This window comes from Sesamum indicum, linkage group LG8 (genome assembly GCF_026168435.1).
Source record: "Sesamum indicum cultivar Baizhima isolate 11 linkage group LG8, ASM2616843v1, whole genome shotgun sequence".
Taxonomy (NCBI): domain Eukaryota; kingdom Viridiplantae; phylum Streptophyta; class Magnoliopsida; order Lamiales; family Pedaliaceae; genus Sesamum; species Sesamum indicum.
This window is the reverse complement of record NC_142664.1, coordinates 26196369-26212192: the sequence shown is the minus strand read 5'-3', so window position 1 is coordinate 26212192 and position 15824 is coordinate 26196369. Positions and strand designations below refer to the sequence as shown.

Below are 15824 nucleotides of genomic sequence, written 5' to 3'. Positions count from 1 at the left end.
AAGGTTATTCTCTTGTAGCTAGTTACTATAGTGGTAGGTTGAGTTTTTTCTTCAGTTTAAATGATTCTATCATATTTATTTGGGTTAATTACACGAACTATGATGTTTTACACCTTTTCACCGAAATTATTTTTCGTCATAATTTCCTAGTCAAAATACACAGGATTATACATTGAATCCTCACGTCACTTTTCGGTGGAAATTTTCACCTGAAAGTAATTACATACGTAGCTCATGCTATTTTTTAAAAACAAAAATGTCAATCTAGAATGCTCAAGAAAATGTCAACCCTAGCTACAGTAGGTCAAGGATCCTGGATTGATATTTTATTCATTAAGAAAAAAGCATGTGTCGTGTATGCGATCATTTTCCAGTGGATTTTTCTACGGAAAAGTCATTTGAATGACAAAGTGTTTAATCTCATGTATATTGGGTGGATTTTTCTACGAAAAAGTGATTTCAATGACAAAGTGTTTAAAATAAGAAGTAACTAAGGTGGAAAAATGTATTTAAAAAAACACCATGATTTAGATCGTTTAATTTATCCAAATAAAAACATAATAGATTTGAGTCGACCCCACTGATTTCGGCCAATTCTAATAATATACATTCTTCTCGGCCCATAAAGACAAAGTAGAATTGCTTCTAAGTCTTAACAATTCAACGTGAAAGAAAGCACTCACTAAACTAGAATTATCAACATAATTTTGAGTATTTTTTTGTCCGAATCACATCATTATATAAGCCTTATTGTAATAAGTATACCAGTTATTATTGTTTTTAAAGTTTACATCAATCACCTAGCAAATACAATTCATTCATCTTCATCACAAAGGTTACGCGTCCACTTCCAAAAATATTTAACAAAAATTTTAAGACCACCACCTATATTGCATGAGATAGTTAATTAACGGCACATTTACTTTGAATGATGTGATTGCCCGGTGGATAAATCAAAGTGTGATAAAATTTGGAATAAGTATTGAAATGATGGAGGTAACTTATGTTTGCATGAATGGATTATTGGGCTACTTGCTGTTGACTTTTGTGACAATTAGCTTAAAAAAAGAGAAGCAGTGAACATCAGATGTCCAATTGGTCAAATAGTTATTGATTTGCCATTCTTTCTTCCATGGGAGGAGTGTGCGACGTACATTATTCCATCATAGGATTAATTTACGAAAAGCAGTGTTGAAATGGGATGGGATTGGTTTGTTTGACAAAACAAAAATCTCCAAGAGAATGCAATTCAGATGAATATGAATAGACAGAAAAGCAAACGCCCCTTGCAACTAATTTCTCGCTCGACTCAACCAAAATGAAGTCTTTACATGTGAAACACATTAAATATTAGCACCATAATTTATCTAAATACTCAACTAAAATAATACTTATGTATAAATCCAAAAAAGTTGATACATTTTCCTACCAACAAAATTAGCCAAACATCCCTATATTCTCCTCCATTCATAAGTAGACATGCAACTTGTATAAATGTATGTCTGAATCTACTATGAAATTTGACAAAGATAAGTGCTTGTTTTCAAAGTATTACTTGAAAATTATATTCTTCATTCTAAATTGAATACAAATCAATATTTAACAATCTTTTTACTATTTTTTTCATATTTTATGATTTATCCCGTTATTGTCTCAATAATTTCTTATATAGTTCAAATTTAAGATTGAAGTATTTGAATTTAAAAATTATTCAAATAAACTCAAAGATTTATTAATTAAGACTTAGAATTCGGAGTTTTAAATTCATCAATCCAGACGTGTCTTTAGGATATATTAATAATTTAGGGGTTTTTATTAATTATAATTTTTTAAGTTATATAGAGGGATTCATGCATTCTTCCAAAACAAAAAAAAAAAAAAAGGAAAAAAACAAGAAAATCCAAAGAGTGTGCTTATTTGGCAATTGTGGGAGGGTGGAGGGCCAAATCGAAATTAAGGACTCTTTTCACCTTACAATTTGGCGTTTTTTACATGACAAAAGCCTCCTTTTTTCCCATGAATGAATGAATGAATAAATGAATGATTCTCCTCTCTCTCTCTCTCTCTCTCCCCCCCTCTCTCTCAATTCTAATCTCATGAAATTGCTCAGAGCTGCAAGAAATCCCCCTCTACTCCATTTGTAGCAAATTCTCTATATCTCCTCTAATTTTAGGATTCCCTTTCTCTTTCTCGCGCTCCCCCTTTTTCGTATCTGAATTCCTTTGACATCAAATTTGATTCCAGTTTTGCACAGCCTAGACAAAAGATTTAGTAAAGATTCCTTTTTTAGGGTTTTCTACGGTTGAAATCGATTATTCAGCTGCAGTTTTACCCCAGATCGGTGCTTAAATTGCATTCCGTTGATAATCCGTGGGATTTGAACTGCTTCCATTTTTGTCGCCAGCAGCTGATTATTAGTATTGCTCCGGATTTCGGTTGGTCATCTTAAAATTGTTGCATTGGGGGTTAGATTTACAGGGTTTTGCGTTTGTAGTGCTTGGCAATTTCGTGCTTTTGGTTGTTCATGAATGAATTGTAGAAGGGGGTCCTCTGCTGCTTTTGTGGAGGATCCCAAGTATTGCTGTTTTCTCGGCTTATACCTGTAACAGATTTTCGCCCAATGCAAACAGGATATCCGGACATGCATTGAAAGATTTGATTATTTAGCTGGTCTTAGAGCAGGCTTGTAGATTGGTTTTGGGTGTTTCTGAATAGCAAAATAAATAATTTAAACTATTAAGTTACAATTCTAAGGAGATATGTTTGGCGGTACTGAGAGTGGGACAAATAAGCTTGGGACAGTAATGGTTCCTACTCGATTTGTGTGGCCATATGGAGGAAGAAGGGTGTTGCTTAGTGGCACTTTTACCAGGTGAATTATGCTCATTAATTTGTTAGATTAGAATTTGGTTTCAATGTTTGCGCATTTTCCATTAGTTCCTTGTATAAGATTATGATTATGATTCTGGACATTCCAGATGGCAAGACCACATACCAATGTCGCCCATGGAGGGCTGCCCCACTGTGTTTCAGGTTATCTACAACCTGACTCCCGGGTATCACCAGGTCAATACTTCACGTGACTGCATTTGTTACCTCACATTTGCGTCTTATCTCTTAGGAGTTCTGTCCAATCTTCTTGTAAAAAGCTATAGGATCATTTATACTCATATGGAGCAGGATATTTGGATGCTTATGCAGTATTGTAAATTTTCTTTTAAATAAATGACGTGTCAGTTCAAATAGTACATCATTTCAATGGTTCCTTTTGTGCCTTGATGCTGTTTTGTATATATAAAGAAACATGTCCTTTCTTCATTAACCAGGTAGTTTTCATGTTTTAGTTTAGAAAAACAAAAGTTTGAACCTCAAAACACATAAATTATAAAACTTGCACCCTCTTTAGTTAATATTCAGGTAATGTGATGTGGTGTAATGTCCATGTTGAAGAATAGTCACTTTAAACTTGAGAGAAACAAATCGACAAACTTAGCCATTGAACTCTATGACTCTTACTGTCTGGTTTACAATGTGCATAATGAAGCTTGTTTGTGTTATCTTCCTCAATTCTTTTGCATTTCTTTCCTATCTTATCTGAGATTTTATTCAGTATCTCTGGTTCTATGACTCTTACTGTCTGGTTTACAATCTGCATAATGAAGTTTGTTGTGTTATCTTCCTCAAATCTTTTTGCATTTCTTTGCTATCTTATCTGAGATTTTATTCAGTATCTCTGGTTGCTAAATATTGAGAAAATATGTTATATTATTTCATAATAACATCTCGTACTTGTAGTGTAATGATGTCTGAACTAATTGATCTAATTATTCCCATATTCTTCCCTCATTGACTTGACAAACTCATTGATCCCTTCACGTTTTTCATTACTGAGAAGATTAAACTGTTTTCTACCCGGCATTTTTCCTGATTGACTGTAACTCCTGAACATGGTACTCCGGCTATCATGAAAGCTACATTTTCTTATAAAGGTTGTTTGAAATTGATCCTTTGATGGCTCTTAAACAAACAACTAGGTTATGCACACACAGAAAAGAAAAAGAAAAAAAAAGCAAGGAAAAAGATCAGGTGCAATGTTCTACTATTAAATTCTTCATTTGGATCTGTAGGAATCTATTTGACAATATACGATGGTTCTAAGACTTTGGCAGGTGCAAATTCTTTGTTTTCTTCATTCTCTTTTACATTGAGCTGCATGACGGATTTGTTGATTGCTTTTGTGGGGGGAAGATGGCATTACATATAATGAGGGCTGGAAAGTCACTGGAGTTTATCAGATTGGTGGTTGATGTATCCCATAAAAGCCAGTGATTAATAGGAAAAAGATAATAGCTGCCTTCTGGATTTCTATATAGTCCTTAAACAATATCTTAGTTTTCCCTCAATGTTTTTCATATTCATGCAATAACTGAGAATAATTATTATGCTCATTATCTAGCATTGCTTTGATTCGCTCAAGCTAATGGGTAACCTGAGGAACTGAAGCAAATTTTTCTTAAAATATTTAAGAATACTGTTGTAAGCCATTGAAAGTATGCATCTACTAGAGCATAAGGGCTTCAAGATCTGTTCTTCTGATAATTGTTTGAGAAGTTCATGCAAAGAGTTGTAGATCCAAGGAACTAAGTCCTATATGGTGATGCATTCTGGGATATATTTCATGCTTGTAACCTAGTTTTTGTTTTGAACCTTATTAGTGGAATCCATTTGATACTTTTTACCTGCAATCCTTTTCCTGGCTATGTAAATCTTTGTGAACAGTCCATGCATAGAGATGGTAGCTCAATTGTGAATGGTATTTTCAGGTTAATCCCTGTGGGCTTAGATTGCAAAACATGATAGGTGAAATAAGACCTGCTAGCATCACTTATTCAAGGGAAGCATCTTGCTCTCTGATGTTCCCTGCTTTTTCTATTTCCGTGTGTCAATCTGCGAACTTTCATCTTGTTTAAAGACATAAGTTACTGTTTCTTTTCTGTCTAATTCTCTTCTTATCTCCTTTGTCCCTAAGAGTTATTATCTTCCATATCTCAGCCAACATCGCCATTGCCTTTCTTTTCGAGTTATTCTGTGAAGCTTTAATATTAAGGTTGTTAAAGTATTTGGAAGAGTGGCAAAGTTGTAGTTGTTTTGATCTCATGTCAAGACCCTTAATTGTGTTATATTGGGTGCATGGATGGTTGATGGAGCAAGAATTTTATTTAAATGTTATGACATTGCTTCAAGTATTTGAATCCTTTAGAGGTTTGACAATTGCGATGTTAAAAAGCTGTGTATGGTTTTAGATATAAATAATTAAAAGTACCTCATATCTTGCATTCTTGATTAGGTGTGCTGTTAAAGAGCCTCTCAAGTATCATGAAATATTATTTTATAAGTCAGATAAATGAATGTCAAAATTAGGAAAACATCTACTGTTGAACTTAATCTTGAACTTTGCAACTGTGTTGCCTCCTTGTTCTTTGGAAAAAGCTTCTCATTTGCAATTCATCAAAATTTTCTTTTGATTTGTGAGCTGGATTTCTTGTTTTAGAGCTTGTTTTTATATACTGTCCTACTCCAAAAATTTCCTTATGGTGGTTTGTTTGCCTTATCTATATACAGTACAAATTTTTTGTTGATGGTGAATGGAAGCATGATGAGCATCAACCTTTTGTAAGCGGAAATTATGGAGTAGTGAACACTATTTACTTGCCCAGGGAACCTGATACAATTCCTGCAGTTTTCAGCACCGAGATTGCTGGTAGATCTAACATGGATGTAGACAGTGATCCTTTTCTGCCGGTTTGATTCTTCCTCTTGTGCTTAGTATATTTACTTTAGGTTATGTTCTTTAGATTTTAGCCGTCTCTGGTTCTATATTGTTTTTTCAGGATCATGTCCTTTATGTGTGCTTTTTCAATTGCTTTTTTCCCCTCTTCCTTTCACTTTTCTGTGTTTGATAACCTAGCTCAACAGAATATGGACCAATAGTCCTTAAGGCGCACTATAGCTCTGTTGAATCTGATTGTTACTTAATTAGTTTGAAGAAGAGTGCATCATCATTGTACTCTAACTGTGACATGTATCACTGGCTCGTGTTCTATTTCCGCAAAGATCTCACATGTTTAGATGATACCTTGCAGGAGGCCATTTCAAGTACATCACAGGCTGAAATAGAGTTATCTCGAAATCGTGTATCTGTATTTTTGACCTCGCATACTGCGTATGAGTTGCTTCCTGAGTCTGGCAAGGTTTCATTATCTACTTGTCTCTATTATGAGTTTTAACCAGTAATATGTTGGGCCTTGGGGACTTGCTGAGAGATTGGCAAGAGACTTCCTTTGTAATCTGCTTTTTTTCTTGGTTATATTCAGTTTTTATTGTCACAAATAGGAAGGAAAAAAAAAAAAAAAGAAAAGCTTTTGTAGCTAATAGCTAAACCTCCTGTGACAGGTGATTGCCTTGGATATAAAATTACCAGTCAAACAAGCATTTCACATTCTTCATGAACAGGTAAATGTGCTTTCTCGTGTATGAGTTCCATTTTCTTTTAAGTTTCTTTTGGAAGTTCTTCTGTTTCTATTTCGTTAATAAGAAATTGCATGTCATACCAAACGTGTATTCTAACTTTGGTCTATAAGACTCGAGATCATGTGAATGGAGGTATATGTTCCTGAAACAGTGAAAGAGAGAAATGTACGCTGTGCAGATTTTTATGGACATTTATAATTCTGAAGTTCTTTGGGGTTTGTCTTCCGAAGAGAGATAAGAGTAGGGCCAGTAGGCTAAAGGAATTTGAGATAAAAGCAAGTATGCATATTTCGTAGTGCTTTCTCCTCATTTTGATATTCTCGTGCACTATTTTGTTTCTACATGGTACTGACCTTGCCTATTTCTTAAAACTTAAATAATTGAAGTTCTACATTCCATGTACCCTTGACTAAATGGGATTGAGGTTTATTATGAGTGCTGATTCCAATTCATAATTGATCCCATTGACCACAAATTAATTGTACTTTTCTTTTCTTGTTTCTGGAGGAACTCTCATCGACTAGGACTAGTTTTCTTTGATTTGTCTATATGTGACCCAAGCACGTTCAGGTGCCTGAAGAGCATATTTTATCAAGTGATGTGTTAATTGCCTTTACTAAGAAGGGTAATCTGGGACAGAAATGATGTATGGTATGGGGTAGGCATTCTGCAAATTGAGCAACTAAGTCGAACAAGAACTTAACAAGAGACTGAGGGTAGTAAGTATTTGAGCTGAAGTCCATAATGCATGTATATCTAGTTTTAGTTATTCACACTCACTCTGGTGCACAGAAACTCATCTGTCACATGTTCACATATATATGGACCTGGGGATATGCTCCTCATTGTTATGCCCGTATTTTGATGGATCTAAATGCCCTAGCCTGCTTTCTAATGACAAGAATGTTTTTGTCGTGCTGTGAATCTTGATGATTGCTCTGGTGGTGAAAACTTCTGGAAGTTTTAATGAACGACAGGCTTGGAAATCATAGTTAATAGACATCAATCTTGCTGCTTATGTCTACAATGATCTTATCATAGTTGAGACTATCTAAAGACTAAGGGAAAAGAAGGTGTTGATCATTGTGAACATCAACTATCAGTTGGCAATGTGGAGATGAAAATCTCTTGTAGACGAAAAGCAAGACAACATCGTTATCAGTCTTTGATCCTTCTCCTTTTCTTATTCTTAACCTGTGGTCCATCATGTAAGTGGTAGAGAAGTCTGATCAATGGCAGAAAGCCAATGAAGGCCATTAGTGGATGGTCGGTAGCCCATTACAACTCAAATTAGCTGACATAAGATTTTTACATGCTGATATGTGTATCCAGTTTGGTGCTTTTCAGTTGTGGGTTACCTAAAACTTTGGTTCCAGCTCCAGTGATGGAAACTATGAACATTTTGTGTTGAAGTTTTGGTGAATTGGCTCTGTGGTCAGGAGTACTGTTTTTTGGTCTTCTTCCATTTAAGAGGTCAAGAAACTTTTGCATCCATACTATTTGGACTTGGAAAAGGCCCGAATAAACTTCATTTTGATATCAGAGTTTTGGTCATTCAAATCACAACCTTTAGGATATCTCGCTAAGCCACTTTACTATTGTCCTCTTTATTACGCATATTTCTCACAGTGTTGAACTGGTTCCACTTTCTCTTCTATTTAATTATTTATTATTGTTATTATCATTATTATTTTTTGGCAATCAAATTATCTTCTTTGGTTCAACTATTGGTAATTTTTACTTGTTATGAAATGATTAAATAAATGTTTTCTTAATAAAGTAAAAGAGTTAGCATGCCATCGAGTGTGCCCAACTTACGGCTACTAACTTATTGCAACAGTTGTAAATTACCCCGTGCACAGACACACATGTACACTCTTACATATGAGATGTCTAGTAGATTTAAAACATGTTCATTTGTTGCTGAGACTATTTCTTTCCTTTTTCTTGCCATTTATTCCTCTTCCATGTATTTCATGAAAGCATATTTTACGTTCTATTCCAATTCTTGCTTCTACTTACCAGGCCCAGATATGATCTTATTTAGCAAAGCTGTTTGCAGGGAATATCTGTTGCTCCTTTGTGGGATTTCTGCAAGGCTCAGTTTGTTGGAATTCTTAGTGCATCAGATTTCGTTTTAATACTTAGAGAGGTATATCGAACTCTATTGTTTCTTCAGATTGTTTGTTATTAAGGAGACAACTTTAATGGGGTGAAATGGTCAATAACTTGTTAACGAGATTGCTTATTTATACTCATTGAATTTTTCTTTATTTTCGTCTGATCCATGCTGAAACTAACATTTCTACTTGGTGTTGATGTTATGCGTTTTTGGAGTAAAATATGAATGCTTTCTTATTCAGAAAAAAATCAAAGTTATGCTACAAATTGCCCGTTCTCGGATTCCTTATTGATTTCTGGTTCTTTTGAATTCAAGTATGGATTTATTAGAGATTTTAATCAGACGTGTTAACATGCTGTGCTTCATCAGACTGCTTGAAGATGGGTATAAAGAGATTTTACTTGATTGTTTATGCTTGTTATGAATATGCGAGAAGGTGCCAATTATTTCTGTTTAAAATGGAGCAATGCAAAATGCATGCCTTGCTCGATAAGGAAGGAAGACTACAAGGCAGTTGAAGTTGAGGTGGTAGAAGGGGGTGGAGACCTCCTCTGGTTATACTTCTTTCAGTCGCTTCCTGCTCTTTTTTGGGAGTTGAAAGACAATCAATCATTCAGTTTTGCTTGTTAACCTCGACAGAATTCTTAACTAAAAAGAAAAAGGATTTTGATGATTTATGAAACTGGAAAAAAAAAAAGCTTTCTTTCTTTACCCCATTGTTTTCTATAGCACGCCTTCGTCCTCTTTTCACTGCTCCTATTACCAGAAAGAGTTTGAGAAGAAGTTATAGGTTGGCCATGGGAACTGTATCATGGCCTACGAAGTTATATTTTCTTCTCTTTTTCCAATTGCCACTTATGATGTATTGCTCTTGCTATGCTTCTGTTTCGCTTTATTTTGGTTTGTTTTGCTTTTTGCTTTTTGTTTTTCTCCCCTCCTGCTGTGGTCATGCTTGAAGAACTTAAGGTATTATATCTAAATGTTGGACTCCAGCTTGGGAATCATGGATCTAACTTGACAGAGGAAGAACTTGAGACACATACTATATCTGCCTGGAAGGAGGGGAAAGCACATCTCAACAGACATAGTGCTGGAAATTTGAGATCACATTCAAGGCATCTTGTCCATGTAAGCAACTTATGGGCACTTATAAATTTCCTTAACATAATTAGCTGGTCTATGATTTCCTGTGTGTTTCCATCTTGTCATACAGACATTTCAATTGCTTGCCATACGTGCATGCATGCATACACAGTCACATACATATATGCATGTAGATAAAAGTTATGAGAATTTGTACTAGTTTGACAAACAGGATTTCATTCATTTCAGCTATTTTTATTGACTGAATCAAACCAAAAAATTGGAAAGCATGAATTGGAATTATCTGGAATTCCTTTTACCTAGAATGACCATTTCATGTGTCAAATTGGGAATAATGTTCACCATGTAGCTGAAGGTATGACAAGGTTATATGGCTGCAACAAAGAATGGTTATCTTAAACCAACATGAACAGGGTATACGAGAAGCATTATGATGATGTAGTTTGGCACAAATCATTCACTACTTTTATTCTCTACCTGCATAACGAAACTTTCTTCCAAAGATGCCTCTGGACAGCATAGAGTAGGTTTCTGGAATGTGCTGGTTTTTAATTGTCATAGTTTTTTTTTTCCTATGAAAGAAATCTTATATTTCAAAATCTGGTTCTTGCATTTTGGACAGTGCATGAAGAGAGTCAAGTCCAATTTGTTTCTGATACTTTGTGTTGCCTTGTGCATTTTCGTGGAACCATTCCACCTGTTTTCTTAACGTTAACATAATTATCTTCACATTGATGTCCACAAAATATAGGCTGGGCCATACGATTCTCTGAAAGATGTTGCCTTGAAACTTCTGCAAAATAAGGTGTCTACTGTTCCTATCATTCACTCTTCATCACAGGATGGTTCATACCCCCAGCTGCTACACCTGGCTTCCCTATCTGGAATACTTAAATGTGAGCAATGCATTTTTGTTGCTTTAAATAGCCTCAAATATCGTTTGACCTTTTGACTAATGTACTAAAAATTTCTAGGCATATGCCGGCATTTCAAGCATTCTTCTAGTTCTTTGCCTATCCTTCAGCAACCAATATCTTCATTTCCTTTGGGTACTTGGGTTCCAAAAATTGGGGAATCAAATGGAAAACCTATTGCTATGCTACGACCAAATGCCTCATTAGGTGCTGCTCTGTCACTGTTAATTCAAGGTACTATTTCATCCGCTTGGTGCATTTATGTATTTGTTCTCCAATTGGAGTTAAAAGTTTTAATTTTGTCAACTACGACTTGGTTGTCAGCCTCACTTTCTTCTTTTGCATCTGATGCTTTTCTTGAAGGCTTTAGGTTGATTTCCCTTTTCCAAGAAATCCTGAACATATCTACTCAATCTTATTTATGGCATCTTATGATTATTTTTGTTATAACTAAGCTAGCAAGTTTGAATTTCTGAAATAACTGGGTTATTTTCTTCCGTAATGATACTCTATTGTTAAGGGTTTATTCGTGTTTATGAAATCTGATGTTTAAAAGTGTCGCCTAAATCCCAACGCTTTTGTGTTACAGCTGATGTCAGCTCCATACCGGTAGTGGATGAGAATGATTCATTGGTGGATGTATATTGTCGAAGGTTATACTATATTCTTTCTTCTGGTCCCTGCATTAAGAGCATATTTGAATTTTTCCACTTTGAGTCTGATTACACCTTTCTTAAGGTCTCTTTGTCATTTTGTATTTCAGCGATATTACTGCTTTGGCAAAAGACAGAGCATATACACAAGTTCGTCTTGATGACTTGAGTATCCATCAGGTAGTTTCTTTGTCTCACAAGATGAAGTCATGCTCCGTTAGTTCTAACTTGAGCCTAAGAACGTACTCTCAAGGATTACTTTTTACTGCATTCTCTTATCCTTACAGAAAAGTCAGAGTTTTTAGCAAATAGAGGAGGTAGGAAATTTTATGTTTTTGTTAGGAAGATTTGTTTTCTTTGAATGTCTTCATGATGATGCTTATCCAAGTTGTATAACTACAAACGACGCCTACATCCAAAGAAGGCCGTCATCAAATTCTTGAACCTATAGAAGGAACCGAGAGAGGTAATAAAAGTTGAACTGAGGAGAACATATTACTTTGTTTGCAGTACTGGAATGCATAAAGCAAGTAGAAATTAATGGTGCCTTCTGCATCTAAGCCCAATTATTTACTTAGTTTTTCTATGGATGGAGTTGGTTCTTTCTTTGGACTTGAAAAACCTTTAATTTAACCTCGTCTAGAATTTCAAAAAAGGAGACAAATGATAGGATAGTGATAATTTCAAGAAGTCTCTCTTCCCAGGATTTCTGCTTCTACCAAACAGCATGATAATAGGCTTGAGGATGCTGGGACAAGTATGCAGATGAAACATCAATACTATCCTCTGCTATATATCATGACTAAATTCAGCAGCATTTATATTGGACATTAAATATGCATGCAACCTTTTCCTTATACCTGTTGTGGTTTAATGTATTGCTCCCTCTGTCCCAAGTTCATCAATCTTATTTTCTTCTAGGATAGATGGTGCTCTTGGCTTGACTTTGTCCTTTTCCTAAAATGGTCCCCTAAAAAATTACCTTCTTGCTTAAAATAATGATGTGACACCACTAATTCTCAATTACTTCTTTGAGGGAAGAATGTAAACACACACCAAAAAATTTCACTTTTTCAACCTGATCAGAATCCTGTGTCCAATCAAACTGGACAATTGAAAATGGGATAGAGAGAGTATTAAACTGTATTTATTTCAGAAGAATGTGACTATCTATGCAATCTGACGGGGATAGTTTATGCATATAGGAATAGATGGGTTAAGTATTCTTGAAATCACTAACTAAAATACCTTGTGTAGGTTCCTTTCTTTTCCAGACCTATTATCTATAAGTGTTAGTTTATATTCTTATAGTTTCACTTAACAAAATAGTTTAACCAAAGAGATTGCTGACCAGAAAACTCAACAGCAGTCTGCTTTTGGTCTTTCTAACTTTAGTTGATGTGATCTTTATTCTGATTCTGGCATTTGGAAATCTGTTGTGAATTAATGTTAAAGGGCCCTTGGTTTGACGATCTTATTCTATATCATGTATGCCATCTAACAACCTAAGGTGTTTATTGTTTATATAGGCCCTACAACTGGGACAAGATGCAATCTCTCCCCGTGGCTTTTTCAATGGACAAAGGTGTCAGATGTGTTTGAGGTCTGATCCTTTGCAGAAAGTAATGGAGCGGCTGTCAATCCCTGGTAATTACTTTTCATCTTTTGCTTTTTTAATTTGGCATTTAAACTTTTAACATTAAATCATGCTTAGGAACTTCCAACTAATTTATTTCTGTAGTATTCTTTTACCGAGCAACATTTTACTTGATATTTTTTATTAGACTGTCATGAGCAGAGGAACTTCTGCCACCAGCCACCAGGGCACCTTGTTCATCCTTGAGCCACTTCTGTGATAACAAAAGAACATCTAATTGTTTTACCAGAGGACTGAGATGCATTACGTAGTTATATTGTGTGAACAGACTTTTGGTGCCAACTAATATATTAGTGGTGATGATTATATGATGATGAAAAGACAACTTACACGACTCTACATATGGGGAGGGGTTGGGAATGGATGTAGGCTTGCTTGTTACTGACATCGATTTTAGCATCAAAGTTTTCTGCCACAAAAGCGCTGTGGTTCTATTTGTGTGCATATGTACCATCACAATGTATACAGGTATGTGTATGTCTGTCTTTGTAATCACCAGCATAATCACGATTTTTCCTGAATGAAAATTCAGTACTTCAACATGCTGATATTCTCAGCAGACTGGTGTTTCGACGCATTTGAAGAGCTCCTACAAATATTTCTCACCATCTCTCAACCTACATGCATATGATGTGTTGTGTGTGGGTAGCGGAGTGTGCCCCCCTCTTTCCCCACTTGTTGCCAGTTGTCTGAGGCAGTTTTTATCTGTTATCTGCTTTAATTATATTCTCCAGTAAATAAACAATATCAGTTTGTTCTGGGACAATATACACTTTTCTAGAGACTCTCAAATAACTGAAGGCATTCCTGCTCATTTTCCAGGGGTCAGAAGAGTTGTAATAGTGGAGGCTGGAAGTAAGCGCGTGGAAGGCATCATTTCACTGAGCGATGTGTTCAGCTTCTTGCTTGGTTAGGGCCCAAAAAAAAATGAAAAAGAAAAAGCTTCTTGAAGGGATCCGATGACACACTTCTTGCAAGTGGATTAGGCTCATGCTTCAAAGCCCTGTTTCATTCAGGACATCCAACAAAATGGAGAAAAAATTATCTGTAAATAAGAAGATTCACTTTCCTTTACTCTTTATATTGATTTTAGTGGTGCAGTCTCCCTGTGGTTACAGCCACAGAGTGTCTATTCCCATCGACCAAATGAGGCAATGGAGAGGAATCTGTTTGTAGCACCTCATGGCTCATGATGCAGGTGCAATGTCCATAGAAAGGTTGTTAGTATATCTTGTTTAGGTAGGGAACTAACTTGTCAATTTTTGAAGTAGGATCTGCATCAGGCGTCGTATTTCCTGATTAAAATATGCTTCTTTAGCATATACAGTTACATGGTCATCAATCATCCACTTTCAAGTTGATATAATGCTTAAAAATTCAACCAAGTGGCTGTTCCATTCTGATTGACAAAGAGGATGCTAGACCTGGAAAGTATCAGCTTGGGAGTTGGGATCATGTCTCTTAGAGACACTCTGGATGTACAATTTTATTCCGGTCTTAATATTTTAGTTGAAAAATGCAGTCAGGTGTTGGAGCATACGAGTGTATGATGGATGGTAATTCATATTACTGGGAAATCTTGCTGCATAGCATTCGCTACTTGGTGGTGTTGTCTGCACACGATGTTCTGTTCATCCAAGACCTTTTGTTGACGGAAGCTTGCAAAATTGATGGTCCTTGTGTTCCTAACATTTTCTGCTTTGCAGTAGCTTTATTGATTTGATCATGCAATACTTAGCTTTAAAGTTCATAAAATCTGTACTGAAATTTATACTGTCATCATATGAACAAGATTTTATATTGAGTTGTATCATTGGTTGCTGAGTGAGAAGATGATAAAGAAAAGGTAGTGAGAATGAGATATGAGACAGAATGGAGAGGAATTAATGGCAATTGCAGCAGGTGATGCCTCTTAAGATAATCTGACCTTTGATATTAGAGAACAAATCGGAGTTAAAAGTTGCAAGTTGCATTATAATACAAGTGTCAGAATTCTTTTCTAGTCTTCATCTCTTTGGTATCATCAACTTTAACATTCTGAAACTTTGACAACTTAATCCACTTGTCTAACCAACTGAACTTTAACTTTTCCGTTTGTGAAAATTTAAATTTTAGGTGACTTTTGTTTTGCATGTTATTCCTCAGAAATTTCTACAACACTCATATAGGATGCTGTTGGATCTTGGTAATTATCGAAATCAATTCATTTCATTATTCTGTTTTGAGTTTTGTCTATTCCAATCAGGTATTTTCAGTCTAATCCAACTAACATAATTAATTTACTTCAATTAAATTAATTGAATCCAAAATTACTTGAGTACATTAGTTAATTAATTTTCAGAACCATTCAATTCAATATGAAGTGAATTATTTCTTGACATGAATCGGTTTAAGGGATTGTCTTCTCCCGAGTTTGATATTATTACACGTAGAGCCTCCATGGTTTGAAAAATTACATTTAGTATTCTTAATTTTTGTTTTTGTCTAATAAATAGATTCTTTTCTTAGTCAGAATTAATAAAATTTGCATATATTAGCAAAAAAGTTGAATGAAAATTTATATATACCTCAGTTGACTTATTATTCGATTGCATGTCAAATAAATCTTTTATGATCAACTACCCTTATAAGGGTGAAAATATACGTTTTTTCCACACACATTAGCGTGTGAAGATATATAAGAATAATTTAATGGAAAAAAGATTTATTTAACTTGTAATATGTCAGTAATAAGTTATCAACGGTAAATATAGATTTTCATTCCACTTTTTTTTGTTTATATCAACAAATTTGGTCAATCTTTACTAACGAATAGATCTATTTATTAGATAAAAACAAACGTT

The 15824-nt window shown here is 35.0% G+C and overlaps 1 protein-coding gene across 1 annotated transcript; it reads left to right on the top strand.

The window, feature by feature from the left end:
• Positions 1-2021: 2021 nt before the first annotated feature.
• SNF4 (sucrose nonfermenting-like protein) lies at positions 2022-14791 on the top strand. Its single transcript, XM_011089103.3, has 13 exons — positions 2022-2872; positions 2979-3066; positions 5623-5802; positions 6144-6251; positions 6454-6513; positions 8594-8683; positions 9647-9781; positions 10509-10653; positions 10732-10905; positions 11261-11324; positions 11435-11504; positions 12854-12971; positions 13804-14791. The coding sequence occupies exons 1-13, from the start codon at positions 2760-2762 to the stop codon at positions 13893-13895; spliced, it is 1437 nt and encodes a 478-aa protein (XP_011087405.1). The 5' UTR covers positions 2022-2759; the 3' UTR covers positions 13896-14791.
• Positions 14792-15824: the final 1033 nt, after the last annotated feature.

Excerpts from the sequence above, each read along its gene's own strand:
- SNF4 (XM_011089103.3), top strand. The coding sequence starts at position 2,760 with ATGTTTGGCGGTACTGAGAGTGGGACAAATAAGCTTGGGACAGTAATG. Across the intron at positions 8,684-9,646 it reads TCGTTTTAATACTTAGAGAG|CTTGGGAATCATGGATCTAA; the intron begins GTATATCGAACT and ends GTTGGACTCCAG. Across the intron at positions 11,505-12,853 it reads ATGACTTGAGTATCCATCAG|GCCCTACAACTGGGACAAGA; the intron begins GTAGTTTCTTTG and ends TTGTTTATATAG.